Source organism: Scatophagus argus, chromosome 7 (genome assembly GCF_020382885.2).
Source record: "Scatophagus argus isolate fScaArg1 chromosome 7, fScaArg1.pri, whole genome shotgun sequence".
NCBI lineage: Eukaryota > Metazoa > Chordata > Actinopteri > Scatophagidae > Scatophagus > Scatophagus argus.
In genome coordinates, this window is record NC_058499.1 from 20,550,977 (window position 1) to 20,578,950 (window position 27,974).

General features: G+C 41.7%; 1 protein-coding gene across 1 annotated transcript; it reads right to left on the minus strand.

Annotated features, from left to right (window-relative positions):
- Positions 1-1,637: 1,637 nt before the first annotated feature.
- On the minus strand, positions 1,638-27,940 carry spire2 (spire-type actin nucleation factor 2). The gene is made up of 15 exons (XM_046395244.1): positions 27,469-27,940; positions 19,906-19,949; positions 19,179-19,562; positions 17,683-17,763; positions 17,402-17,566; positions 16,319-16,405; positions 15,550-15,667; positions 13,731-13,897; positions 11,500-11,722; positions 8,559-8,686; positions 7,723-7,860; positions 7,561-7,628; positions 6,657-6,684; positions 5,921-6,018; positions 1,638-3,133 (listed from the first exon to the last, which is right to left on the minus strand). Exons 1-15 carry the CDS (start codon positions 27,764-27,766, stop codon positions 2,731-2,733), a joined length of 2,430 nt encoding a protein of 809 aa, XP_046251200.1. The 5' UTR covers positions 27,767-27,940; the 3' UTR covers positions 1,638-2,730.
- Between the last annotated feature and the right edge of the window lie 34 nt (positions 27,941-27,974).

Genomic DNA, 27,974 nt, shown 5'->3' on the forward strand with positions numbered 1-27,974 from the left:
TACTCTGCATTTGTTTTAGCTAGACCTAATAAAGTGATACTGTGAGACTGTGTGTAATTAACAGAGCATTACCTGCTCCCTTGTTACAAAAATAAACAAAGAAACCTATCTAGTGTAAACAGACTTGATGCGCTGAATAATGGAAAGTTGTCTGTTTTCTGGGCAGGTTATTATCATAAAATACATTCACTGTTATAAATCTTAATCCTATTAGTCAGATTACAGAAGATTCAGTGATTCAGATAGGCTACCTCTCAGTTGCTTTCACTGACAGCTGCTTCCCAAAAACAGAGTGTAAAAATTTCTTTAATTGTCCTGCAAAGCACAAACTGCTAGCAGCAAGTGGTATTACAACTTCTGTGTCAGGAATGACATAAAGCTGACATGAACATGATGTCAGACTGAAGAACAGAATAGAGTGAATAGATTTAGCAGCTCAGTCCGATCATCAATCTATATATAATCTATATCCCTGCAACACCTGATCTTAATCTCACACTCGGGTTGGTAACCTCTACATAAAAACACAGCAATGTATAGCAGTGCAAAGCTTGGATCTGAATGATTCAGGGGGCCTGGAGCTGGTAAGAGATCCTGGAACATGCCTTACATTTGGGGCAAGGGCCCCTCCGTGGGGACAGTGATCTCAGTGCCTGGATTTTCTATCCGTACCCCTGACATTAATTTCCAAGTTCTTTCCTGAAAAGCAGAGAAAGACAGAGGGATGTACACAACCTGTGTCACTATGGCTTCACATTGAGGAACTCCTCTATACAGACAAAAATATTGGGACATTCTAGCAACAGGAACTTTAATGGCATCACTCTCTAAATACACAGCTTTGCAGCTATAACAGCTTCCACTCTTCTGGGAAGACTTTCCATAAGATTCTGGAGTGTTTCTGTGGGAATTGTTGCCCATTCATGCAGTAGAGCATTTGTGAGGTCAGACACTGATGTTGGACCAAAAGGCCTGAATCACAATCTCTGTTCCAGTTCATCCCAAAGGTGTTGGATGGGGTTGAGGTCAGGGCTCTGTGTGGGCCAGTCAAGTTCTTTCACACCAAACTCATCCAGCCATGTCTTTATGGATTTGCTTTGTGCACTGGGACACAGTCATGCTGGAATAGCAAAGGGTCTTCAACAAACTGTTGCCACAACGTTTGAAGCATAGCATTGTCCAACATGTGTTGGTATGCTGAAGCATTAAGATTTCTCTTCACTGGAAGTAAAGAGCTGAGCCCAACTACTGAAAAACAGCCAAGTAATAAAGAGCTTTGTCCCAGTACTTTCGTCCATATAGTTTATATATGCTGTATGCACTATCCAACTTCATCCTGTCAGTCTCCAGTTGTTACCTGGTTTGTTGTAATCAGGACAACTTCCCTTCTTGCAGTTCCTAATCAGGCTGTGGTGCAGTTTAAATATATGATTAGATGTGGTTTTATATATATTGACAAAATGCTAATACTTACAATACTTACAAATGTTTTTTTTCCTCTAAGAAAGAAAAACAAAGGAACACATAACCTTATGTGTCCATTTGTTAATCAAGTACAGCACTGTGACCACCGAAGCTGTTACAGAGCAGCTGAACGCAGCAGTGAACAGTAAAAGTCACAGACGCAGTGCTGCTCGTGTTTGTCATTAGATTTTATTGCAGTTGAGGTTTACTTGGTGTTTACAAAACCAGAGCAGATTGCAAGCGTCCATGGGGAGTGAGAAAGGCGGGAGTTTCATCTGCTCGCTTCACATCAGCATGGTCATGTTGCGTCAGTTAAAGGTGCAGTCTGTAGCTTCAGCCCGTTACATTCACAGTGTCGCCGCCATCATAACTCGTCCAGCTGTACCTGGGACTTTACGAGCTGTAAATGTAAAAGAGGCCTCATTACGCAGCAGCCACTTGTTACAAATCCCTTTTTTGGATGACTAAGAATAAATGTTACAACGCAGAGTACGAGCTTATAATTTTACAATTCTGTTTCTGGGTCTCTAAGTTACATTCATGACAAAAACAAGGCAACCACAGAGAGCTAAATTGCTAGGGTTACACGCTGACTCTATGCTGCATAGCTTTTATCCTCCTCAAACAACCACCACCAAACCCCACCTCCACCTCCACCTTCTCTCTCTCTTACTCACAGTGTATACTACTCCCAACCACCACTACTTTCCTCCTCTGCCCTCTTCACCCGTATGCCTCCCAGCAGCTGTGAGCACCGAGGACTGAAGTCATGGTATTGTAGCAATGGCAGATACAGACAGAAGTGTGTCAAACTCAAACCTGATGAAGTGACCAATAGGGGCTCTGTGTGTGTGTGTGTGAGCACATCTGCTCGGTGAGATGGTGAGATATGGAAGATGATGTAGCTGGGAAGTGGATGATGAGTGAGGTGGTGGTGGTTTAGAGTCACGATAGTCCTACTAAAAAAATGGGTTCTACACAGCTTAATAAAATGTTTTCGTAGGCTGATATATCAGAGCATAACCGTTAATAACACCTTTAATAGTCCAACCAAGCAATAGTGAAATAACAATCCTCACTGGATTATGTACTCCTGTTTTTTATTTATATTTATCTCTGAGTCATTACTGATGCATGTAACCACTAGAACCCTTCAAGAACCCTACTTTTCTGTGCATGTGTGTGTGCGCGCAGTGTAGTGCAGGAGAACAACTCATTAAGGAGTCTGTGTGTAGGCAGAAGGGGATAAAGTGTCAGTCAGTCTGCTCATTGGTTCACACTGTTGATGGTCTTGGTTTGGAGCAGCGGCGAAGGAGACGATGATGACGCGTGAAGCCTGTGCTGTTGTAGGGACTGAGGGAGCTGGGCGTGACACTGTGACAGCAGGTATGGTGGAAGGTGACGCCGAGGGTCTGGTTGAGGACAAGTCTCAAGGTGGGATTGACGTTGCAGCTGTGGTCTCTGAGCAGCAGCAGCAGCAGCAGCAGAAGCAGCTTTGGCCTCTCTCTTGGGAGTGTTGTTGAGGATGTCCAGGCTTCGGCGGCTAGAGGAAATGACATCAGCAATGAATTTGGTGCATTCAGCGCAGACGTCGCGCAGCGTGCAGCCGTGAGCATACAGGTGGGGGAAGTCCTCCTCCACTGAGCGGCGGGACAAGCTGCGCAGGGACCTGCAGGAGGACAGGGAAGATTTGAAAAGTTTTAGAATTTATGCAGAGGAGTCGAGCAGGGTAAAACTACCAGTATGTGCGAAAGAGTTTTAATGTTATCTGCTATCTGACAAAATCCTATTTAAGCAGCTTGTGTTTAACAAAATGTAGTTTAATGGCCAACTCAAACCTGCATTTAAAACAAAAGGAAAACTGAATTTCAGTGGATTTACTGCTCAACGGGCAAAGCACAAAAAATCTTTCACAAATCTTGAACATCAATAAAATTTGACATTTGAAGGTGCACTTTTTTTCCTTTTTGCATGTGAAGATACAACAGCCACAACATAATATTAATACACGTGTTTTAAAGTGCTGCTGCTGAGATCTGATTTGCTGCTACAGCGCAGTGCCAATAAATCAGCACACGAAGCATGAAGTGAACAGAGAACAAAACTCAACGGTGAGTAAATATCATAATGTATGGGGTGAACTGCCCCTTTAAACTCAACTGAGTTTAAAGGCCTGTGATGGAGAAAGAAGTCAGAAAGCAAAAAATTTGGTCCATAACTGTGTGTGAAAAGAAATATTTTCCTGTGGGAAAGGCTCCTGAATTATTAACGCTTCACCCCAATTTTATTTTTTTTTATTTACCCTTGTTATACACAGGCCGCTGGGTCACAAGAAAACAAGAGCATGAATAACGTCAGCCATCAGGTAATTTCTTACGAGTGCTTGTTTTTCTGTTCTCTTGTTCACAGAGTTAATCGTGACATCTTTGCTGTGGCAGCATTTTAAAATGGAATAAAACTGTTGACTGCAACAACAACAAAAAAAGACCTGCTGCGTTGGTGGTGTGGGACCACCATACTCACTAATGACAAGATTATGGTAATCTTTTCTGATTAACACTAACATTTGCTGTTATAAAACCTACTATTTCAGTCTTTTGAGCTACACGCTCGGCTAGTGATGACAGCCGATCTGCATGCCTGCATTGTCTCTCTCTAAAACACACTGTCTCGCTCTCTCGCTCCATCCCTCTTTCCATCCATCTCCTTGCTCTCACTCCTGTGTGTCTTCACACACGCACAGTGAGTGAGGATATTAATGACAGCTGGGTAATTATTACATAATGGCTGCTTAGAGGCCTCTGAAGAAGCACAGCACTGATTATGTAACAAAAGGATGGGAGGAGGGAGTAGACACTGGTGAGTGGATTGAGCAGGCAATCTGCAATTGGTTGAGGTAAGAGGCTGTATCTGCTTAGGCTGGAGAAGGTTAGCAATCAGTAGCGTGAGGGAGGGGCAGACTTAAATAGATTTAACCTGTGTTCTTAACCCGGCGTGTGTGTCCGTCCTTGGATTGAAGAGGCATTGTGACTGGCTGAAACTGGGCTTGTGTCACAAGCTGTGAGCGCATTCAAATGTCAAGTCAACTTTACCTTTCGTGAACTTTGCAGACGACACACACGGCAAGACAAATTAGTTGGCATGTTCAGCAAGAGAATAGTCACGTATAGAAGAAGAAGGAGAAGAGTATAGGGACGGAGCCCTGCTCGTGGGCTTACCAAATTAAAATACAGCATACAGATTATTTGGATTTGTTCCCATCCTCGTTGGTTCTAGCATTGCTAGTGTCTGTCTGTGGACCCAGAACTTTGGTCCTGAATGAAATATGTCAGCAACTACTGGATGGATTGTTTGGTAAACATTTTACTGCTTCCCTTTGGTAACCATCTGACTTTTCACTTAGTGCCATCATCACTGGTGGTAAACAATCCAGTTTCTGAACAAATACCTCCATAACTCGTAATGTCCCATAAGACTCTGTTGTGCCCTCAGTTCAGTAAATGTTAACATGTTAACATTATACATGTCAAACGTTTTCACTTTGAACATGAAGAAGGCTGTCATCAGACACAGCAGTGCTTTGAGATATGTTTACCACAGTCCCACAGAGCTGCTAGCCTGGCTGCAGTGTGCTGCAAGTGTTGCTAGAGCCACATCAGTTGTGGGACTAAAAATATAAGGTCTGTCACGAGAGGGAAGGTCAGGGGCATAAAAAAGATGTAACCCCCCCATTGCGAACATGAGGATACAAATTTCAAGCTAATTTGTCGATTATCAGATGGAACGCCTGAAAAGCTGAAATTTGACAAGGGCAAAAGACCGAAGACCAAAATGGAAAAGGAAGATAAATTTGATCAAAAATGTAACAGTCAAGCAAAGTTCACTGTTACTCCTCACCGTAGATAAAGAGTCATATACACCTTTCACACTGGACAAAAAAACCCTATGAACATCTGGCTTTTGTCTTCAGTGGGAGAGGGGACAATCAGCATTAACTGCCAGGTAAAATGACTCTGCAGCAGTCACAGATAGTTACAGCAGTCTGACCAAGCTAGACATGCTAATTTGTGCCCCTTTTGCGGTGCTACCTTGTGATGTGTTGAAGTATGCTACTAATAGTTAAATAGTTTTCTAACCATCTCCGTTCGAGCAGTGCTCAGACATCGTTCAGTCTGCGATGAGCTTGAAAGAGAGGCTGAAATAAAAGATAAATAAAAGAAAAGCAACCACTATAACATTGTCACTGGTCTCTGTGTTGCTTTCTACTGTTTCCTGTTTTTCAGCATGTTTTATGATGTCCGTACTCATAATAGGAAAGGAGCCAATCGCCTAATTTTTTTTTAGGAATTTTACCCATATTAAAAGAAAAAAACTGGTTTAAACTTCTTTGCTATGGGAAGATTCAAGTACAAATCTTGGTGGCTGGTGGGTGGTCTACAGACAAACGCAGACTCACTTATAGACTTGGCTTTTTTGTCCATGGCTCTTTGGAGTACTGTGGAAGCCCACAGTGTACACAGGAATATGGGCCATCTTCTTTGAGGGGATCTTCATCTGCAGCACATAAAGAGGCGTAACAAGAGACAAACAGTGAGACGGGGAAAGAGAAATGTTTCGTGAGGGGACACAGTAGTCTTGATGGCAAAAAACTTTCAGAAAAGTATTTATACACTCTCCGAGTACAATCAAGAGATTCAAACACACAAACACAAAGGACTTAACACTTACACACCAAATAACTATGGCCATTAGCTGTCACACAAATCACAGTCAAATCAACATCTAATCTGAACAAACACACAGATTTCAATACAGATAACCCACAATAATGTTGCACAACACAAATGAGTCACAGCACCCCGACGACAGCAACTACACAAAGAATTTAGTGTCACAAAAAACACACAAAATCCAAACAGCCTAAATCTCAAACCTACAGAGCACAGAACCACACATCCCACACGGCCTGGGACTGAGGCAACAAATCAAAACCAACAGAAGAACAGAAGAGTTGATGTCAACAGAAATAACAGCCACTTCACTGGACAGAGTACTTGACTAAAGGAAATAATATCTTAACAGGAGGTACAACAATAACCCATTTAAATCGATAAGCTCAGAGCTCAAATAAGCTCAGAGCCATACATAAAAAACATTTGCCAAAAAACATAAGCAGAGGTGTTTAAATTTACCTTTGCGCTGCAGGAGTTACAGACAGATCTGTAAGAGAAACACAAAGACATCAAGACAACTGTAGTCCTACTTTCCATCGATGGTATAACACTGCACTCAGCATCTTAAGGCTAACACGATGTTAAACCCCATCCCTCTTCTGCTTTCGAGTTGTTTATCTAAAGCATCTGATGACTCTTGAAATGATCATAGATTTCCGAGTGACTCCTACCCATCTGTGGAATGTCAAGAGTATCTTACAAAGCTCCACAGGCTGCACGAGGAACCTACGTGTTTTATCTTTAAGACCACACTTGTTATCATAAACTCTGATCCTTCAGTGATATTTGATGTAAAATGGTGGCTTTTATCGGGAGAATAAGAAAGTAAAATTCCAAATGAATTCAACAATTGGTCTGCCAGTTTCTCGTCTAATATAATAAACTTTCCATTTATAGTGCATATGTCACATGCTTATATAAAGCAAGTCTAAGACTGTAATAACTGAAAGTACATTCACGAGAGATTGCATGCTTATGCAAACAGTGGGAGGAGGAAAAATAAGATCCTACACATAAAAATAAAACAGTATTTTTAGATTTACATTTCAACTGAGTTAGACCATATATTAGTTTGACTACAAATAAATAACTCTGGTGCTACAGAAGCTTTAAAACATCATGCAGGCCTTCATTCTGTTAAAATCCAATTCTCAGAAAATATACAAATGAACAGTTAACTGAATAAATAAAATCTAAATGGTGGTGTGGGATGTTCTGGCAAAGTGAATCTTGGCTACGGTCCTGAAGCAAAGATCAAGAAGCATTTAAAGATACAAGTGGAACATAAGATAAACATGTTTAAACATGTTTAAAGATAAACAACAGAAATTCCTGACGAGGGAGATGGAAGTTTTCTTTTAACCTTTTACACAATAAGCAGGTAGACGGCCATGAGAAGAGAGGGAATTTCACTCTGCAGCAGCAGCAAACCTGAGAGAAACAGACACACACACACACATTGAGTCCATTTACTGTAAACACATCAGAGCGATAAACAGCAATGAGGGAAGTTCCACTCTGTTACCTTGCCTTTCCTCAGGTTGTTGTAGAGCTCTTTGCTCTGAAGAAACTTCTCCATCTCTGCTTTGACCAGCACTCGTCGCACATTGATGACCTCATCCACCGTTAAGGCGAGACTCTCCACAGGGTGGCTGAACTCCTCCTGAACACAGCCGACAGGAAAGGGAGGTCAGTCATAGTAATTCAGATTTCAGAGTCACATAACTGTTAGTTTGACAAATACAAAAAGGCACAACATTGCACTGTGGAATTTTTTGAAACTCATCTGATCCACTTGAAGCATTCCTGATGATGTGAAAATGAATACTGAATTTTGGCTGCAGAAACAAATTATGCATAACTTCATAGTCAACACAAGAAAAGTCAAAGATCAGATAGATTAGAGTAATCTTAATGATGCTGTGTCAGAAGCTCTGTGATCTTTTTGTATACTGTGGCTCTTCAGTGTATGGGGGCTGAAGTCTTTGGGTTAGAACTGATGACGATTTACCATTAACGCCTTAATATTTCTCAACACTGCCAGACAAGTGAAAAAGATTTTTCTTAAAACTGAACTTAAGCTTTCATTCCATAGCTTGGCAGCAGCGGTTAACAAAAGCAATGTCACCACAGGGTCCACGCGTTGATGATGTTGTGGTATCGCTAGTAGGTTGAAATAATCTGTCTGATTAACATACACTGCCAAATTTTTTCCATGTCTTTTAAGAAAATGCCTTTGCAGACTTATTAACAGAGCAGTTTAACTGTTGAAAGGAGTGCAGTGCAGATCCATTTCCAGTCGGACCACCGAGACCTGAAGCAAAAGAACCAGCTCTGATGCTAAGTGTGATGCTAACTCACCATCCACTGGTGCTCATCTCCAGCTGTGCAGCCAGACATTGTCTCTGACCCCTCTGTGGTCTCGTCAACTGAACTGAGAGACAGGCTGGCCGGAGAGGGCGGCACCCTGCCTTGAGCTGGGAAGGAAGCTGGAGATAGGAAGGAAATTGATGAAAAGAGAAAGGGAGGGAATAATGAGAGTTTATCAGGGGAACTAAATAAGACCAAATCAAGTGAGGACAGCACATCAGAGAGTGAATGAGGGAAGGCCACAAATCCCAGTCTAATGACTCCATGAATTACACATCAGTCTCTGTCTCAGATCCCAGCCCTTCAGAGTGCTTGTTGATTGACTCTTACACTGTCATGTATTATTCATCTGACTTCAGCGGAGTGATTCGGCCCATGCTGCTACATCTGTAACTTAGAACACAGTGAGAGGGATGCTGATCCAAAAGAGGAGCACAGAAAAGGCTCAGTTAACCAAAGGTGGTGGGGGGGGGGGTTAAAAACAGACCACATGCAGGGAGCTTCTTCGATCCTGCAAATGGAAGATGTCAATTTGGCTCTAATGGAAAGCAAACAAGCTGAGAGGAAGGCTGGAACAGGCCAGTAAACATCATTGGTACATATAATTTGGATCAGCTGCTGATGACAGCCAGGGCTTACAGGCTTATGTCCTCACATTCACGCAGTTGATGCTGGAGAGTCCCCTGTTGGTAAAGTCGTGCATTACAGAATAAATGTCCAGAATTGGGAGATTTATTTGGCTTTGTCTGTGGTTTGTGGCATGCAACTGCGTGGATCGGTTTGCGGCCATCTGGAGGCTGAGAATGGATTGAAGTCAGCATTGTTTTTCAAACACTTACCTCAAGCCGCTAATGCACCAATCAGGGCCATCAAACCGATAACATCCTCCCCGCGAGTTACAATCCAAACCCATTAGCTTCTCCACTCCTTCATTCAGTTAGACCTTATCCGCACATCTTTATATTTGATTAGAATCCATCACAAAACTCCCAGCAGTTTCATGGCAGATGTAACTACTGTCAGCTCCCTGTCAGCAAGGGCTGTAAAGACTTTACCACTGCAGTGGACTCACACATCAGTCAGCTCTTATTTCAGTCAGGTAACAGTAATTTAATGTCGTATAACTGAGGATAGGATAGACAGAAGTGAGGACATATTATACTGCTGCCACAACAAGTAAATATTTTTTTTTGCCTTGAAGGTTGAAATTGTAATAGCAAGTACTTGCTAAGTTTTGTCATGACCTTTTATTTAATCCTACTGCGTTCCTTCCAAACCTCAAGGCAGAGGAGCAGGGAAGTTTTCAAAGGGTGTTTCAATTAGTACCCGAGGAGCTACCACTCATGAGCACTCAGTTGAACTTTTTGTGAAGGCTTGGCTTTCATGTCAGTTTATGGCCAACTTGTATGTAAAAATATTCAAACCTCCAGTTCACTAATCCATGAATGAGGCGAAAAATACAGACTGTACAGAAGTGTAACTGGCACTGTGTCTCCCTCAGTGGGAGGAGAATTGAAACTGCAGGAAGTGTGAATCAACTGCCACCGAGAGCCAAGAGACTGCAGGTTTTCACTGCATGTAAATGCTTCAGCAGATGATCTCATTAATTATCTTTCTTAGAGTCAAATAAGAGAACCAATGACATGAGCCGCAGTGTTTGAGAAGTGCAAAAGTGTAGAGCTATGTTAAATGTAAAGCAAATGAAACAAAAACATGCTGCAATCCAGCATAATACCCAGCCCTGGAAAAGGGGCTGATTACACCTAACATACATTGTTTATGATAACCTTAATGCTGGCTTTACTCTGTTCATGTCCCAGTTACATTGCAGTGTGACAGTGAGCCAGCTTGATTTCAGTGGTACAAAATCAAGCAATGAGCAAACCGGATCAATACAAATAAATATATGTAATGTTACAAACATTTCAATTAACTTTTATTTTTGACGGAATAACTAAAGAATGAGACAGGGAGAGAAAAGCAAGCAGCAACAGGTCACGTGTTGGAATCACTCCCACATTGCTGCTGAGGACACAGGATCAGTACATGGGATGCATGCCCCAAATACTTTAGCACATTTTAATTTAGTTGCTGCTTAGGCAATCGATCAGCAACTTCTTGCCAGTCTGTCTCTCTGGCTTTTGCTTATGGCAGCTGTATTAATTTTTCTTTCGTCACTACATGTTTTAGTTAGATGTTTGAATTCTTCATGTGCTCTGCCACTCAGCTGTGGATCGATTTGATCTGTGTTTGACAGCAATGGCTGCTTTAGAATAATTTGCACATGTGTTCATCTTGACTACCTCAACCTGTCTAATAATATTTAGATTGCATGAGCTTGAATTGATGTTTATGAAACCACTTTAGCCCCCTACTGATTTGTTAGGTATATTCAAGTCAGGCGTTGGACTTCAGCTCCCCCCGTTTTTTTTTAGCACGCTGCGTCACAGGAACACACTTTTTTCAGTACTCCTTTTACAAATTTCATCTCATAACTGATGGTTGTCCACACAATCCTGCAAATTCAACAGAAAGTCTAGCAGAAAGTGTCGCTTTGGTAATGCAATACTTTTAGTGAGTGGTGATTACTCAAGGGGTTTATCCTGATATCATTCTGATATCCTGAGAAATATTAAACAACTTATTCAGAGCCTCAGTATTCCCAGGATGAAGGTGTACAGTTTTTTACATATTCTTCCATGCCCATGTAGAGGTACGCTTTGTAGGGTTTGTAAAAGGCTTCCACTACTGTGGAGTTAAAACTCACCACTCATTGTCAGTTTTCTGTGATATTTATTGATCTAAAATGAGTGCTCTGTAAATCAGATGGTATTTCACTTTTGCACTACTGTATAATGCCACAAATGTATTTAACCTCTGACAAACTGAAGAACTATCACCAAAGGTGATCAGTCTACATGAACCTACTGACCTCTGTAAATGGGAGGCGGCCTGGTGCCAGTCAGTGTCCTGGACCGAGGCCTCTCTCCCCTCAGCCTGACCACCCCGTCCAGCTGGGCTGACTCGGAGAGCGAAGGAAGCATCTCACCACGGAGCATGGCCAGATCGTGCTCTGAGAAGGAGCGATCTCTTTTGAGAGGTGTTGGGGAGCTCTCTGCTCTCCTCAGCTCCCCATTTTCCGGGGACTCCTCCTCCTGCAGTGGGCGGGTGGGGTGGAGGTTGGAAAAGGACAGGAAAGGTTGGATGGCCGGGGAGGATGAATAAAAAGGAAGTGAGGGGGCACAGGGCAGGGACAGTAGAGGTAAGGAAAGGGTTGGATGTTAGGGAGGAAAATGAAGAAAAAGTGAAGTGAGGAACTGAGGGCAACACAGAATAAGAATGTGTATGTGGAGAAATGTCATCTAGCCAATGTACCACAGTTAGGCTGAACTGCTCGCTCCTGACAACAGATCACATCAAGTCTCAATAATGAACATGTGACGAGAGAGCAGCAGTGAGCTCAGACTCCGATTCAAGTCAAGATGAACCGAGACCTGAACTCCTCTGTTAGCTCAGCGTGTTGTAGTGCTCTGCTTGGATCATGACATTGACTCCATTTAAGAAATTTACTGGCAATCAAGATGCAAGATACCTTAAATAACTTTGAAGTATCAAATAGGACCTAATTTTATAGCAATTAAATAAAATAATTTTCATTTCTAGACCATAGAGGTCTTTACCACTTGGATTATATTTCTTGGTTTGAACAAGTGACATAATAGTCTGTATATTATGGAAATCTTTGATGTGAAAATATTGTGGCACGTGTTAACAGTGTGGTAGATTGATTGTAACACTGGCTCAGCCAGGACCACGATAGCCTGGATGAAGACGTTTCCATGAGTGTGTCCTTGTTTTATTGCTACTTGGTTTGTTGATTTTACTTAAGTAGCAACAAAGCATATCACCTCAACAAATACAGAAACACAACACAGGAAGGAAAGAGTGAGGGAAAAAGGAAAGAGTCAGTATTATTGTAGTACCGCATGCCTTAATTCATTTTCCTGTTCAACTGAAAGAGGGGAACATTGCAGAGTGTTTTCACATCTGGACTGTTTGGAGCAGTTGTTTCAGAACAAGAAACGTTGAACGTCTGTTTGGGCACACATGAACACAGCACTCACACTCGCATCGGGCTGCCAGCAGTTTAATATGTACTAATATGTGATTTAAGCACGATTTCAAAGGCAAAACAACCAATCAATCCTTCTGCTGATCATGAGATCTGTTCCAGAGGCAATCTTATAACCAATGTGTAAGAGCCATGTGTATATTTATGCAAATCAATCAATGTATGTGTCATTTGGTAGATTGTGAATCCCCTCCATATGTTATCTTAACCTACAATAATACATCTTGTTTTATTGGCTGATTCTATTTTCTGTTAATAATCTGAATCTGCAAAGTCAGTAGTAACCTGAGTGATCACATAAATGTGGAGTAAATAGTACAATATTTGCCCTTTGCTACTCTACACAGGCCTCATAGAGCTTCAGAGAGCACAGACATTACTACTGAATGTGAGGGGCCTGTCAGGGACCACAGAGGAGGTATGAACTCCTGCGAGGGACTCTGGTTTGTAAGGCTTCTGTAAAACTTCTACTTTAGGCTGTAACAAAGTAGAAGAGGAGGAGAAGGAGAAAAGAAAAGATGGGCTGTACCCCTGCCGCCCTTTCTCACCTAAATTTGGTTTACATAAAGCACATTAAAAAAAGACCAAAACAGCAAACATGAAACTGAGGCAAACATAAAAACAGCAGGTACTACTGTGACAGTAAACATGCCTTTTCCCCTGGATGAGACATAAGTTAGTTTTGGCCTGCAGGTGGCTCCCCCTTTGGGCCACTGAGCAAAGTTTTAAATGCTGAGGTGCAAGAGAGACGCATGCTGTCAAGTTTTGACAGTAAAACTAACAGACCAGATTTCCCAAGTTGTTGCGTCTTTGTACAAAGGAGAAGAGAATTCATCCCAGTCACTGTTCCACTTTTCACTTTGTGCTATCCTGCAATTGCACAGAGGCATCTTAACCCATTTAGGCAGGGAAACAAAGCATGTGCTGCTGTGAAAAACACTAGTCAGCCCTCAGAGACAACAACAATGGTTCCAATGAATCCTTTCCCTCACTTTAAATATCTCAGTGCTGGAGTTTCTGCCTAGACTCACCTCAAATATGTTCATCTCTTCCATCTCAGCCAGGGTCGGAGCCTTGAGCAGGATGCGAGGGCGGGACGACGGTCTGGGCCCGGGCTCCGCCATGGACAGGTCAATACACGAAGTAGATTTGACATTACAAGGACAAGTCTGAGCCAGGCAGGGCAGGGAGCCAAATGCTGAGGGAGGAGAAACCAAAAACGCAGTCAGGGAACAAATAAGTCTCAAAAGCACTGAGATCACAGGGCAGTGATTCAATGTAGTGTTGCATTTTTGCATCAATAACTCAATGCCACACTCATTTTAAGACATGAGTATAATTACTGCTGCATTTCAAGATTCAGAGAAAAAACTGTAACTCAGATGTTTAAGTCTTCAGCAGACCGAGTGTTGTCCGGGAAGGTGAGCAGAGACAGTAAGTTTTTGGGAAATCTGGTCTCAGTTTTGAAAGAACCTCACCATCCTGGAAATTATTCTAACAATGAGTCACAATCCTAACAATCCTAAAGTCTAACTATTGACAAATACACAGTATACTGCTGTCAAAATGCTATACAATGTATGTTTTCCAGTGGTGGAATAGTATCTTGACAGTGCAAATAATTTAATTCACAGCGTAATTTTCTGCCATGTAATGTGTTAAAATACTTAAGTAACTTTTATATTGTAACAAGTAACAAAACATATTAGTTTTCCAAATTAAGTAATCAGTTAATTAACTACTGTTTCAAATAAGCAGTGAGTTATTTTGTAAAATATTATTGTAATAAATTGTAATTTAATTGTAAAAGCGATTAGACTACACCTGTGTTTTATTCTTTTCACAGAGGCTATGCTTATATGCTTCTGCCAGGTTTGTGGTCAGACTGCACTGCTGCCACCCACCAGGTAGACTAATAGAGTTGGACAAAAGGATTAAGAGTATCACCTGTCACCAGCATAGTTTAAGAAGATTATTTGATTACACAACCATACTACAACTTAATATGAAGAAAACTTCCCTTCCCCATCCCTGAGGAGTGGGCAGCCAATGTACAGCAACTGGGGATCAACTTCAAATTTAAGCCAGAAGGTATCGGTGAGTCTAGCTTAACAAGGCAGTTAAGATCGTCTTAGTTTGATGAAAGGGGGGAAGTTAAATTCAGAAGGTGTGTGTTTGTATTCTTCTGTTTAAATCTGGAAAATGGATGCAAGAATGTACATTCCCTTCTTAACATTTTGTGAGTTAATTTGGTTTATTTATTAGGTCGCCATACGATACAAGCTGCAGCCATCAGAAATCGGATTCCTTTTTATCAATGGCAGCTTTAAACAACGCAATCTGCTAAGCTTCTTTATAAATGGCCCACACACTGAATGACCTTGATCTGTAAATAGCTGGTCAATATTTGTGAAATGCAATGCCACCTCCACATGTACTGTATCTCCATATAGCACACATTACACATTACAAACTTGTCTGTGATGCTACTGTAGTGTGACCCTCACAGGCTACATTTCAGAATGTGCAGTGTCAGCCCTGAAGTGGGAGCATTATTCACCTTCAGTACATTTATTTTCTACAGCGTAACAAGAGTGACTCTAAAAGTCATACAGTCACTTTCAATATTACATTAATTATGATGTCAAGAGCAGCCACCAGACATTATCTTTGACTTCATGCTCTTCCCCACCATCCAACAGCTGGAAAATGCTTTAAGATTCCTAATTCCTAATCATATGAAATATTATGTATAATAAAAGACAGATTTATGATGTTTTACTATTTAAATTGTACTTTGACCTGGTGGTAAGAGGCTTTAATTTAATTTGGTGGATGATTACGTCTTACGTCTGGAGGCAGGCGGGACCACAGGCCTGAGCTTTCTCTCCTGCTTGATCTCAGCCAGGACCTGGTCATGGAGGGACTGCTGCTGCGGGGGCGGAGGGGGGAGGCTGCGCTCTGAAACCTAATGAGGACAGATAATTAGAACACATCCATACTTATGAGACATCTGAAGAGAGGATGAAAATATGTACATATTCATTCATACTTTGCAACCCATTCCAAAACCCAGTGTTTCTTGGCAAGGTGTAAAAGCTTTGACAGCTTTTAGACTATCAGTGGACAATAAATCTCTCTGATGAAATATGACATGTAGTACTACAATACTGTACTGTACTGTAGTATTATTGACAGCAAAGAAATACAGGTCAAAGATAATTCATTACTATGTAACGGGAGAGAATAAGAATTTCCTTTATTTGCCCCACAGTGGGGAAATTTGTTTTGTCGCAAAAGGCTGAAACACTTTGACTTGTATGTCAAATCACACAACACAACAAATCACTCAGCATGTATTATTTATTTGTTATGTGCATGAAAGTTTCAGAGGTTAACATAAGAATGTCTTAAATCTGCCACATAAGATAATTCAGTCTTATTTAAAGTGACAGTTTTTGTTTCCAAGCCTGGTTATTACATACAGGATTCTCTGCTGTTTCTGTATGATACACACTCAGCGGGTTGCAGGTTATTCTGTAGACAGCAAATAAAGAAGTGTACATCCAAAAGTGCAGTTGTTGTAGCGAGCATCTTTAACATGACTATACCCACTCACTGGTTTAAGTGGAGGTCTCGATCTGATGAAATCCAGTATCAATTCATGGGCATTCCTCTTCACTCTGGTAGGGATGTCACCCCCCACCTGGCAAAGACAAGAAACATAGCACCAGCTGGAGCTCAGGAGTAAGATGCAGCCACTCTTGGATCTTGACGTGTGGCAGGATTAGCTACATTATTAGATTTTTTTTTTGCCACTTGGGGACAAGGCAACAAGCTATAAACACAACAATGACGTATTATCAACTGATAAAGTTAATATGGTAGACATGTTAGTCAATTTACCTATTAACGCATCCTGCAGCAATGTTAGCATACATTTGAGACCACCTGAAAAGTCTCATTTTAGTTCAGTATTGGTCACCGCTAACTGCTCCCAAATGCTCCACTATTGTCACTACAGCTGACTGTTAACTTTGTCTACTGTTCGGTGCTGGGCAGGTGGTGTACAATGGGCCGGACTCAGGGTTGAGAGGAACTGCTGGGCTGAATGATGATTTTTCTGTGCAACTGCTGCCAGAACAACAGACGGCTGATAGAGGCTTCCATTAGTGTTTGTGTTCTGAGGCTGAATTATGCATCTGCCCGTGGAGAAGGCCTCAAGGCCTCACTCGTATGCTCACTACATAGTATTTTCTTCTTGTAAGAAAGCCTGTACCGTATGTGGCACAGTGGACTGCATGAAAAACAGGGCATTGGCTTCAAGGTCACAGTCTTACTCCTGTCCGCCCTACAAATCATCATGTTCCATTTGAACAAAGTCAAGTGATGAGGAAAACATTTCTTACAGGGTTAGCATTTCACAGCAGAGACACTTCAAGATATTTCTTCCTCTCAAGATCTGCTATGGTTTGACTAAGCGGCTTCCAGCAGTTAATACATCTACTGGGATTTCAACAGCATTAAGCACCTAACTGACATTTCAAATGCTTTTATCTTGTACTCCTTCTGTTTGCACTGCTTCCTAATCAACTGACAATTTCATCTTCCTTTGTGGCAAAGACGTTGGCATTTTAACTTCTTTCATACCTTCACTACCATATGATATTTAACGCTTTTAAAGCTAAGTCTTGTGTCTCACCATGACTTTACGCAGCTGGAACTTGCGAGCTCGTATGTCCTGCATCAGCATCTCAAAAGGTGTGAGGCTGAACTCGGTGGGCAGCGGGTTGAACGGCTGCTCCTGCACCTTCTTCAGCTTCACTCCCTGCCTGAGCTCCTTCATCAGCTGCACCCACAGACGTGCCTGGGATGCAAATACCAACAACTAGAACAACAACTCAACAACACTGTCTTCCTCTGTCACACACACTGCGGTATTGTCCTCCCTGTATCACTGCGCCCTCGTTTGTCTTTACTCACCCAGTCTCTGTGTTTCAGTGCATCCAGCTCGGATGTAGACTTGTCTTCCACAGCCTCCTCTGTTGTGATCCTCTTCAGCATCTGTGCAAAAAAAAAAAAATGCAATTTTGTTTTTATTTCCCCCAAATGTAAGCATAGTTACACTGGTTTATTGCAAAATATTCTGATGGTGAAAGTTATATGTCTTGTTGATCATGTTGTTTTTAACCTATGTACATAAAACTGTTCGGCATATTTTGCTGTCTGCAACAATTTCGTTTTCAAATAGTGCCACTTGGGGGGACAAAAAAATCTAAATTAGCACACAGCGGCTTTAACCTTAATCATTCCACTTAAGACTCAATCGAGTGGTTAAAAAAAGATCTGAAATGTAACCAATAAACAAAGTGGAAAACCATGTGCACTCTTCTCTTCAAAGTAAGTTCTGTTTAATGGAAAGGTAAAGTCAAAATAAGAACCCCTCACTGCAAAGCCAAGAGCGCACAACTCCTGTAAGGTACTGAAGGTAAGAGCTAATAAAGAAGTCTGCAAAATGTGACAGATGTCAGATCATCATTTCACACTTCACTGTCCTTTGCAAATTCAACTAATTTAGTGATTTGTTTGTAAGCTGCCTGATTGGAGTTTCATTAGAGTTCTTCTTAGCTGTGGTGCCTTGCCCCCAGATTCAGCCATTAAAGGTACCCTGGGGAGCGCTGACCACTAATGGCATTAGCAAAGGCAAGGAGGGAGAAGACAGCTAGCTAGTTAGCAAACAGTGGATGTAAACAATGCAGAATTTAAATAAGTCAAAGTGAAATAATCAGTTTTACAAATGTCTAATGATGAAGGGAATGCATTTTAACAAGCTTGTTAGGCCAGAAGCAAACACACAGTCTGTTTTGCTGAGAAATGCTGAATGTAAACAAAAGAAAACTCAGGGCACCTTTAACTTGTTGAGTACATCATTACTACTGATAAAAGCAAACACATTTGTTACAATAAATGGGAATAGTTTGCTTAACACAATTAATTGAACAAATAACTAAAGTACTGTGGAGCATTCAAATCTTGCTTTAAGCAGCATACATTCAACTACTGGACGTTTTTGCGCAACATCTGGATATCCACCTGTTAAATGACCCAGTGTGTACCCTCTGCATGTACACGTGAAAAGAACAGCACAGTGATTCTGCTGCAGTTCAACTAGGGTCAACCACTGCAGTGACACGACAGAAGTCAGGGTTTGAGGTTGAGCATTGGAAGGAAACTGTGGAGGCGGCATCTTCAGTCATTTATCAGCCTCTGCTTTGTAGCATGTAAACAGCATTTCAAATTCAGAGAGTGCACAGATAATGAGGTGCAGGCCACTGGAGGCAAAAGCAACAAAAGTCCACTGAAATACATGAAAAGCAGGTCATGCATCTATTTTCCTGTATTTATTCTCTAAATGTTCTCAGCTACATTTGCATAAAAGTATGCAGGTCTTACTTTAATACTGACATGAGCTAATGTACCTCTTTAGCATCTCTGATCTTGATGAGGAAGGTCTGCAGCTCCAGAGTCTCCACAAAAAGAGCCCTGCAGACAGCTTGGTAGTGCTCTGGAGCTAAGGTAGGGTTGGCCAGCCGAGTCGCACACAGCGCCATCACCTGACGGAATGTACACACCGGCTTTATCACCCCCTCCTGCAGCTGCTCCTCCTCCAACTCCTCTTCCTCCTCTTCCTGGCCACTGTACCCTTCATCTGTTGTACCGTTCCTGGCAGCTTCTCCGCCCTGGTCCCCCCCTGCCATGCGCTCGATGAGGCGCTCCAGCTGCGGGCTGAGCTCCCGCTCCTCGCTGTCGTCCAGCCCCCAGTCCAGAGCTCGGTAGATGGCCACACCCAGCGACTGGACCAGCTGAAGGGGTGGATGAGGAGGCAACAGTAAATAGGCTGTCTTATATCAATTTCTCACACACAAGTTTGTCCAAATCCAGTAAAACACCCAAATGGATGCAAACTAATCCACTATAACAGTTTTTGGTGTACTGGCAGCAGTTAACAGTAATTTTGCTTCATAACTCATCATCTCTCAACCTCAACAGTAAGCATTGCACAAGAGATTACAGAGAGAAAAACTTTTAAATTAACATAAAGGGAATTTACAAGACTCACTGGAAAGCCTGAATTCCAGGTGACCTCAATTAAATTCTATAGTGAAATGACAGTGAAGCAATTTGTGCTTCTTCCTTCTGTCTCACCTGACGCTCTGCAGCGCGTGGAAGACGAGGCTCGTCACCGTCATCTGAAGGGACAAAGGAGCGGATACACGACCAGTTAGGACAATTCTGGGAGATTTTGTACTTTTATTTGACAAAACCTCTGAGGTTAATTCACTTTAGCCCATTTTCAAACAACATGAATGTTAATATTAGTTTTTCAAACTTCTAAAAATTAGTCTAAATTCAATAAAAAATGTGTTTATGGAATACTTATAAAGTAGTGATATACGATACACACAATGAAAAAAGTTATAGAGAACAATGTAAAATACTCAAAAAAGAAAGGAAATGTTTATGCAATAAAGAATCTAAAAATAAAACAAATGCCTGACAACCAATGTTTTCTGTTTCTCTAACTAATCGTTAGTCATGAAAAATCGTTCTTTAAAAACTTGTTGGCTAAATATCGGTCTACTATAGGGCCAGATGAAACTTTCAGCGGTCATCATGCTCTGGCGTTTGAAGTGACTAGACTGGTTTTTCTCCAGAGATCAAAATAAATGAGTTCATCTATTTTTATATAAAGATTGTGTTTTGGGATATTAAGCTGGTCTTATCTGACAGTTCCCATCTTTTTTACCTAATAGAAGTTCATTTTCTTATCCCAGGAAAGCAGAATAATGGTGTGAGTCTAATCAAATGGTCTTAAAAACTATTTGTATTATTGTTCATTTTGCAGATTACACAGTTCCTGTGAACTGCTGATATGTTTTACTAAACCTCAGAAGCATTTTGTTCTGATTTGTCCGAGGTTTTTCTTATCGAGCCCCTGATTCTGCTGCCATGTAAGAGAATTACTTCTCTGTCACTTTAAAACTCTAATCCAAATTTTAATTGGAAAGTTTGATTTGAATCGTTTTTATCTTACACTGGACATGATTCGGAACGTTTTCTTCCTGTCGAAACAGTTAAAGCCTTGTTAAAATTTCTTGAAGCACTGAGTTTCAATCAGTTTCATATGAAAGGGAGCATTTGGGAAACCACAATAACAGACCGGGGACAGCCCAGGTAACTAGCAAAACTAAAGCTTTTAACAGCTGGCACTCTCAGCAGTGATTTTAAAAGAAGATATTTAAACTCTAAACTAAAACTTAAACTATACTAAATTTGATTCGTCACTTCCTGTTGTTGGAGAGACACACGGACATATTTCTTAAAAATGCAGTCAGGGGCACCTTTAAACAAAAAAGAGGAATGCTTCCAAGAGGAAAACCCAATATGTCTCATTAACAGTCATGCTGTGAACTTTATGGCAATTATAAAAAACTAAGTCAGCCTGTTTTCCACTCAGTAAATCAAATGTGTTCCTCCATATGTCCCACAGTCATAACTTGGCCATGTGCTATTGTGTCGCAGCCAGGTTTGGAGTGCATGTGTGTGTGTGTTTGTGTGTTTGTGTGTGTGTGCTTGTGTGTGTGAGTAAAAAAGCTCTTTCTTCAAGCTCGGATGTCAGTAATGACACCCGAGAGGCCTGAAACTCCTCGATCAGCAGCTCTCACTGCAGAGAAACAGGAGAACGGACAGACAAGAGAAGCAGGAGACAAGACAGAGAGAGAGAGAGAGAAACTGTGGACACAGTTTCACACAGATCAGGGAAAAGAGAGACAGATGAAAGGAGTGAAAGATAAAGCAATACAAAGATGAGAGAGATCAGCAGAAAAAAAATGAGGAACAGACAGCAGAGGGATGGTTGTGGTGAAGGGCGTATGCCGGCCTGCCACAGCATCCTCCCCTGTCAATACCAAAGTGCCGAGAGCAGGACAAGGACCTCAGACAGACAGAGCGTCACTCTGTTCCCCATGTGAGCACAGACTCTGCTTCAGTCTGCAACAAAAGACAGCAACCGACACAGAGGGAGAGCAAAGAAACTCTATTATGATGCCCTTCTCACAGGAGTGAGATAACATGAACCCCTGCAAACCCGTCAGACAGGTTTAAATAATGTGCAGCTGGGGACATGTAACCTATGATACCTCCGCCGCTTTCCCACAGTTATGGGTCAGTCAACACAAAAGAGAGGGATTGAATCTGCGACAAAAGCACATCCAAGAGCCCTCAAGCTTAAATGTTGGAAAACACAATAACCCAGTTAGCCATATGGACAGAGACAGGATGTTACGTGTTCCTGTACTGAGTTGCAGTGCTTTTTGAGCCACAGAATAGCCGTTTTGACAATAAAACAAACTAAATACATCTAACAACAACCTTAACAAGTTATGAGCTAATTGAAATGGAAATAGGATACTTCTGGGAATGCTGGTCCTGATAGGCTACAACATGACAGGGGACAACAAGATCACATTAGCAGCTCTGTGAGACCATATTAAAGCAAATCAAACTGTTCTGGAACAAGGCAAACTTGGTAGTGGTTGTCATGCTAACATATCCATTGCTAATTATCACTGTGGCTAATTGCCACTAGCAGTGAGCGAACACAGGACCAGTGGTCTACAGCCACGCTAACAACTTTGTGAAGCTAAATGTTTCAGTCAGTGTGGTGACAAGGACAATATTAACATGACAATGTTTAGCAGCTCTAATGTTTACCATGGTCCTTGTTTTAATTTAATCCACCGGAGTGCTAGGCTTTGCAGTCTGTGTCCAAATAGTTTCCCACTTGCTCTGTAGTGCACTGTGTTTTATTTGACTGAGGGTGGGATTAGTGTAGTGTCTTAAAATACTCTCACAGTGGAATAAAAACCTTTACACAATGTACTATGTCACATAATGGAGATGAAAATATGAAAAATTATAGTTGGAAGACACTGTGCCTGAAGAAAAATGATGAAATCCCACACAGCCACAAAGCACAGCTGAGGCTGCTGGGAACGTCACTGGCTTGGTGATACATGGTCATGAACTACAATACTTCACATGTTCAAACTGTGACCCAAAGATGGTGCTAAATGAAAAATCACCAGAGGAAATGTACCAAGTTTAATCCATCCAATAGTAGAAGAGAACTGACAGACCAACCACACCTGGAGCAAAGCAGCGAGCATTGCTAGAGACAGGGACGATTTCTGATCAAATGTTTAAATGCGCCAACTCGACAATCTTCTGTCCCTTCCCAGTATCCACCACACCCCACAGTGTTGCTGCTTATTAGTTTCAAGCCACGCATAATTTATTTAAGCTAAAGAAAATATTCTGTCCTGAAACCCTGTCAACCGCCCCCTACACACAAGCTCGTAGACACTAACACGCGCACTCTCCCAAGAAGAACTTTGCCATCTGTTGCCATGGTAATAAGGTCTGGGAGACCAAATTCAAGGAAACCACAAAGTGACAGAGAAAGAAAACTGGGCTGGGAAGAGAGCCAGTTATAAATGAATAAAAGAGACAGAAAGAGTGGAAAGAAATAAGAAAAATAAACTAGTGAAGCAGGAACTGAACACTTTAATCACCTGGAACCATCTTCCTCTCTGCATGTCATGTGTAGCAGGGTGCAGCATTTGAACTTCGAGCTACATGTCAAGCATATCAGGCCGAAGTTGACCTTTGCACACATTTTTATATCATAAGTCAATTTATGGCAGGAGGGCAATAATCAAGACGGATAAAATTAACTAAACTAACAGCCTCTTTATATGGAGGTGATTTCTAAAAAAGGAAAAACTAATGGAAGCAACCTTGCAAATCAACTTTTCAGGAGTCCTGTGTGATGCAGCAGCAACTATGTAGTCAGCGAGATAAAAACTGCTTTCCGTCCTTCATCTTGGAAAAAAAAAAAGCAACTGACTTTGGGTGATGCAAGCATTTGATCCAACATGTGCCTGGACTTTGACTTCCTGCTGGCATATCAGTGAATCACTGATAACCTCTCCCATCAGCCGTATCCTGAGGAGCCCTTCAGCAGCCTTCACATAAAATCTCTAAAGCAGCTTCACTTCAAACTGAGAAATTAGTGCATTCCTGAAGTTCTTCTGAATCTCATCCCTCACTCTCTATGCTTATTGATTACAGATTAAGATGCAGCCCAGTCAATGCAGGAGGAAGACATCCACAGTTTAGCAGATGACAGATCAGCAGCTTTTCAGCCCCTCATACTGTACACAGACATTCTCAGAGCACTGTGGTATATGGGACATTGCAGCTGCAGTGAAACAATCAGTTCTTATGGGGGACAATATGATTTCCATTAGACCGTCTTAATAATAAATATATGAATGAGGATAAAGGCACTGTGCCATTTAAGTGATTCTGGCTCACATAAAGGCAGTGCTGCATTTGCAGCGGAACGAGTGGTGCAAAGGCATGTAGCTGATCCACGGTCTGAATGGTTCAGCACATGTGATCATAGCATGAAATACAGTTTTATGGCCACTGTTACTTTTTAAAGGTAATATTTTCAAAAATTGTGATGCAGAGGGGCAGTGAAAAGATAAAGACAGATGCCTGCTGTGCTTCACTCTGACGGCCAATGAGAGCCATTGCTTTTGCCTCCACTGAGTGAAGGCCTGTTGGCTGTGACTTTGGGTTTTTAGTGATGGAACTGTGAAACTGGACATGCTTGTCATCATAGAAGTAGGTAGTGATGTTCATTGCTACTTCAGTAACAATCTGCTGCCTAGACAGATTTGTTGTTTTCTTATTCTGTGATGCAATGGTACCTTTAAGTAATACCTCAGCCAGATGTAAGCTATTTCATTGAGGCAATGGTCTTTTACAGTTGCTTCTTATTAGATATCATTTCATGTTTGAGAAATTTGGGTCCTTTTATAAGTGAAAAATAATTCATCATAAAAAACAAAACTGTATATGAGACCAGACCCAGTTACTGTTAGTGTTACCAAATCATTTTACTGGTATCAACTTTGACAGAAAGAATCTGTGTCTGGTTTTCTTTGACTTCCTGGTTTTTATTATGTATGAATACTGGCTTTTTAAAATTATTTGAATCCATGAATGACTGTAAGGATGCCGTTAAATGTCTGGAGATGAACGCTTTGTAACTCAGCGATGCTGAGCATGAAAAAAGTTTCCCTCGGATGACAATAAAGTTTATCCTATCTTAGCGACAAAAGTAGCAAGAGCGGCACAGTTTCTCAACATGAGAAAGTTCCTCATGGGCAGAGGAGCCCTCTCTAAGTTTCCTCAAAGTGATGTATTGATTTATTTTTCATTAATAAAAATACATCTTTAATTGATTAGAAAGTTTTACAGCAGTGCTTAGCTTCTTCAGTGAGAATACTGCAACGCGGTTTTGCTGTGAAGCACCAGAAACGTTTTGTGCACTAAGAAACCTCACCCGACTTTCCACTAGCTCGGACGTGAGGGGAAATTCCTGCCTTACGTGAGCTGATTGCAGTGCTGTGATTCAGAGTGAAGTCAGATAGTTATATAATTTAGTTTATGAGCATTTGCTACAGCGTTACCTGCTAATAAGAAAGACAACGTAAATTCTGAGAGGACATATTTAATTTAGTTTATACTATTGGCCTTTTTGTTATTTTGGTTGAATTTTATTTCATTTTTGAACATTTCCTTCTTATTTTATGGCTGTGGGTTAGTTTTTGTTATTTTTTGTTTTTAGAAAGAAAGAAGTGAATGATAACCAGGGTAAAAACGAGCAACACCACAGCAGCAGTGGTCACAGAGACCACTAGAGCTGCAATGAGTTAGTTGATGAGTTGATTAGTCAGTCACCTACAGTTCTGATAACAGCGTAAATGTTTCGGACAGACTCACTACAAAAGACTCACTTCATGCCCTTTAAGGGATTTGCACCACTCTTTGTATATGGACTGTGTTTTATGGATCAGTTGAGCGTAAACCAACACGGGCTATGAGGATAAACAACTGAGCTAATGAGCACTGAAGATCTCCTCAGTAGGAGCTGAGGACTAATGATCACAGCAACTGTTAAATGGCTAACCTTCCCGACCCGCACCCCGTCGGTCCATGTGGGGCATCCCATCAAACTGAGGAACACTTCAGAGTCACTATAGCCTGAGCAGAATACAATTATGATTACAATTTCACCTATACAATATGTGATGGACAGCAGATCCCTGGGAGTGAAGTTTACATCTACGTCTTCTGTTTAACAAAGCATGATTTTGCAGTCACCTAATGACAATAGTTTAAGACTGCTGTCATGTTGTTGTCGGGCAACGAGCATCAAGCATCTCCTGGAGACAACCTGGAAACTTTTCCTGTTAGATTCCTTAACAGGTGCTAAACAACTGTTACAAGGCATAACAGCAACACAAATGTGACAATTTGTTACACAGTGAATAAGAGCTGACACAATCCTTTTTCACTGAGGTGTGGGGACTCACATTCCTGCTTAACGTCTGTTTAGGTCTTCTGTGGCCTCTTACACACACAGGCTTTAATATTGTGGATGTATGTGGCTTTAGGTCAAAGGCACAGCAAAGGTAGTACACAATATGATCTAAGACCTTTGAGTGGCTTTCAGCATACTCAATGTAATACGTTACAAAAAATCCTTTAATAAAACATCATTTTCTGGAAACAATGGACCTACAAATGTGGGAATATGAGGTGAAAAAGCTTAGACCTGATTTAAAAAGTGCTTCACAATTTACTGAATTTATTGTAAAGTGGCACTGAATTGGTCACCACAGGCTTGGGAATATATAGACCAAATAAAACCTCTTTAAATAAAGTTAGGCCTCAAGCGATCTCTGTGCTAGTCAAGACTTCTGGAACGGGTTTCTGGGGCCAGTCTGCATTGAGAACATAAATACTTCGCAGCCAGTAGGATATTATGCAGGTACAGGCTTAATTCAGTGGGGAATGCAGCTAGAAGAGAGCGAGAAAGTCTTTGGGGTTCCATCCATTCTTTGAAGTCTCCAAAACAGTCTGTGCAAGGGGGAATGCTAGGGTGAAGCTGTGCTCTATGAATTATTAATCATTTACCGGCATAGCACAAGTCATCCTTGTTGGCATCCAGAGCGCGACAAAAATACAGAGTTAGCTGTCCCAATCAACATCCAGTGTCCGTTCGTTAAAGGGCAACTCACTGTTCTCTAAAACTGTAAAGCAGTCTGGTTGAAGGTCGATTAGGCAGGAACGTAATGTTGTTAGAACGATGCGCCTGTTTCTCTCTTAAGGGCAGGAAATTCCTGTGTACCAAACTCCGTACGAAATTTGGATAATTTCGTGTGGTATTGTTTCTAATTCGAGGTTCCTGTGAGATTAAACACGATTCAATGCCTTATATGAAAAACTAGAACACACTCTTAAATCCCGTTATGATAAGACCGGACAGGCACTGTGTAGTTTAGTAAATTTCTTTAAATTAATATTGGTCAGCTCTGTTTTATTGTCGCCCACCTCGGAGTAACGGTAGTTTATTAAAAGACAGCAGGCGGACCAGTTGGAAAAGTCGACATTTTACTAAAACCGAATTGGAAAAGGGCTCCGAACATGCCCAACATTGTCAATCTGGAAGCGATAACTTAATTTACTTTTTAGAATTTAGTTCTCATCCTCAAGTTTTATTTCGGAGCTATAGCAAGCAATGGACAGTTGCAGAGGGAAGTTGGGGGCATCAGCAGTCAGTTACCCTACCGTTGTGTCTTGGCTCGTGCTGTAACGACACGGTTCCGTCCCTGTGCAGGAGAATGGAGGACGGGTCCTTCACCCGGCTGACTCTGGCTGTCGGCGGGCGGGGCACTCTCAGCCCGCTGCAGCACTGGTAGCACACCGCCCATGCCTGCTCCTCGTTGATGGGCTGCTCGTAGGACTTCAGCACCTCTTCCAGAGACAGTTCCCGGGGCTCGGCCAGGTCCCGCGTCTCTCCGCGGTCCGTGGGGGCGGTTACCCGTGAGTCCCCGTCCTCGGCGGTTCTGGTGGTGGATCTGGCCATGGCTGCGAAACCGACGAGCCCATCCTTCACTCGGCAGGCACCGAGGCCATTTATGCTGTCCGCTGACTCTTCTACGGTCCCCGTTCTTTTCTCGACGTCTACCTTTCCTCAACAAGCGCAGCTGCACCTCATTAACCGCAACACAGTAAAATCAACCATTGTAAACAAAGCGCATCCGGTCCAAGTTTTCAGAAATAAAATCAGCGTT

What these genes read in the sequence shown, in the direction of transcription:
- spire2 (XM_046395244.1), bottom strand. Translation starts at nt 27,766, where the DNA reads ATGGCCAGATCCACCACCAGAACCGCCGAGGACGGGGACTCACGGGTA. An exon ending in CACTGAAACACAGAGACTGG is followed by an intron (nt 17,567 to 17,682) that starts GTGAGTAAAGAC and finishes TTTGCATCCCAG; the next exon opens with GCACGTCTGTGGGTGCAGCT. An exon ending in ACCTGCTTATTGTGTAAAAG is followed by an intron (nt 6,685 to 7,560) that starts GTTAAAAGAAAA and finishes TTTCTCTTACAG; the next exon opens with ATCTGTCTGTAACTCCTGCA.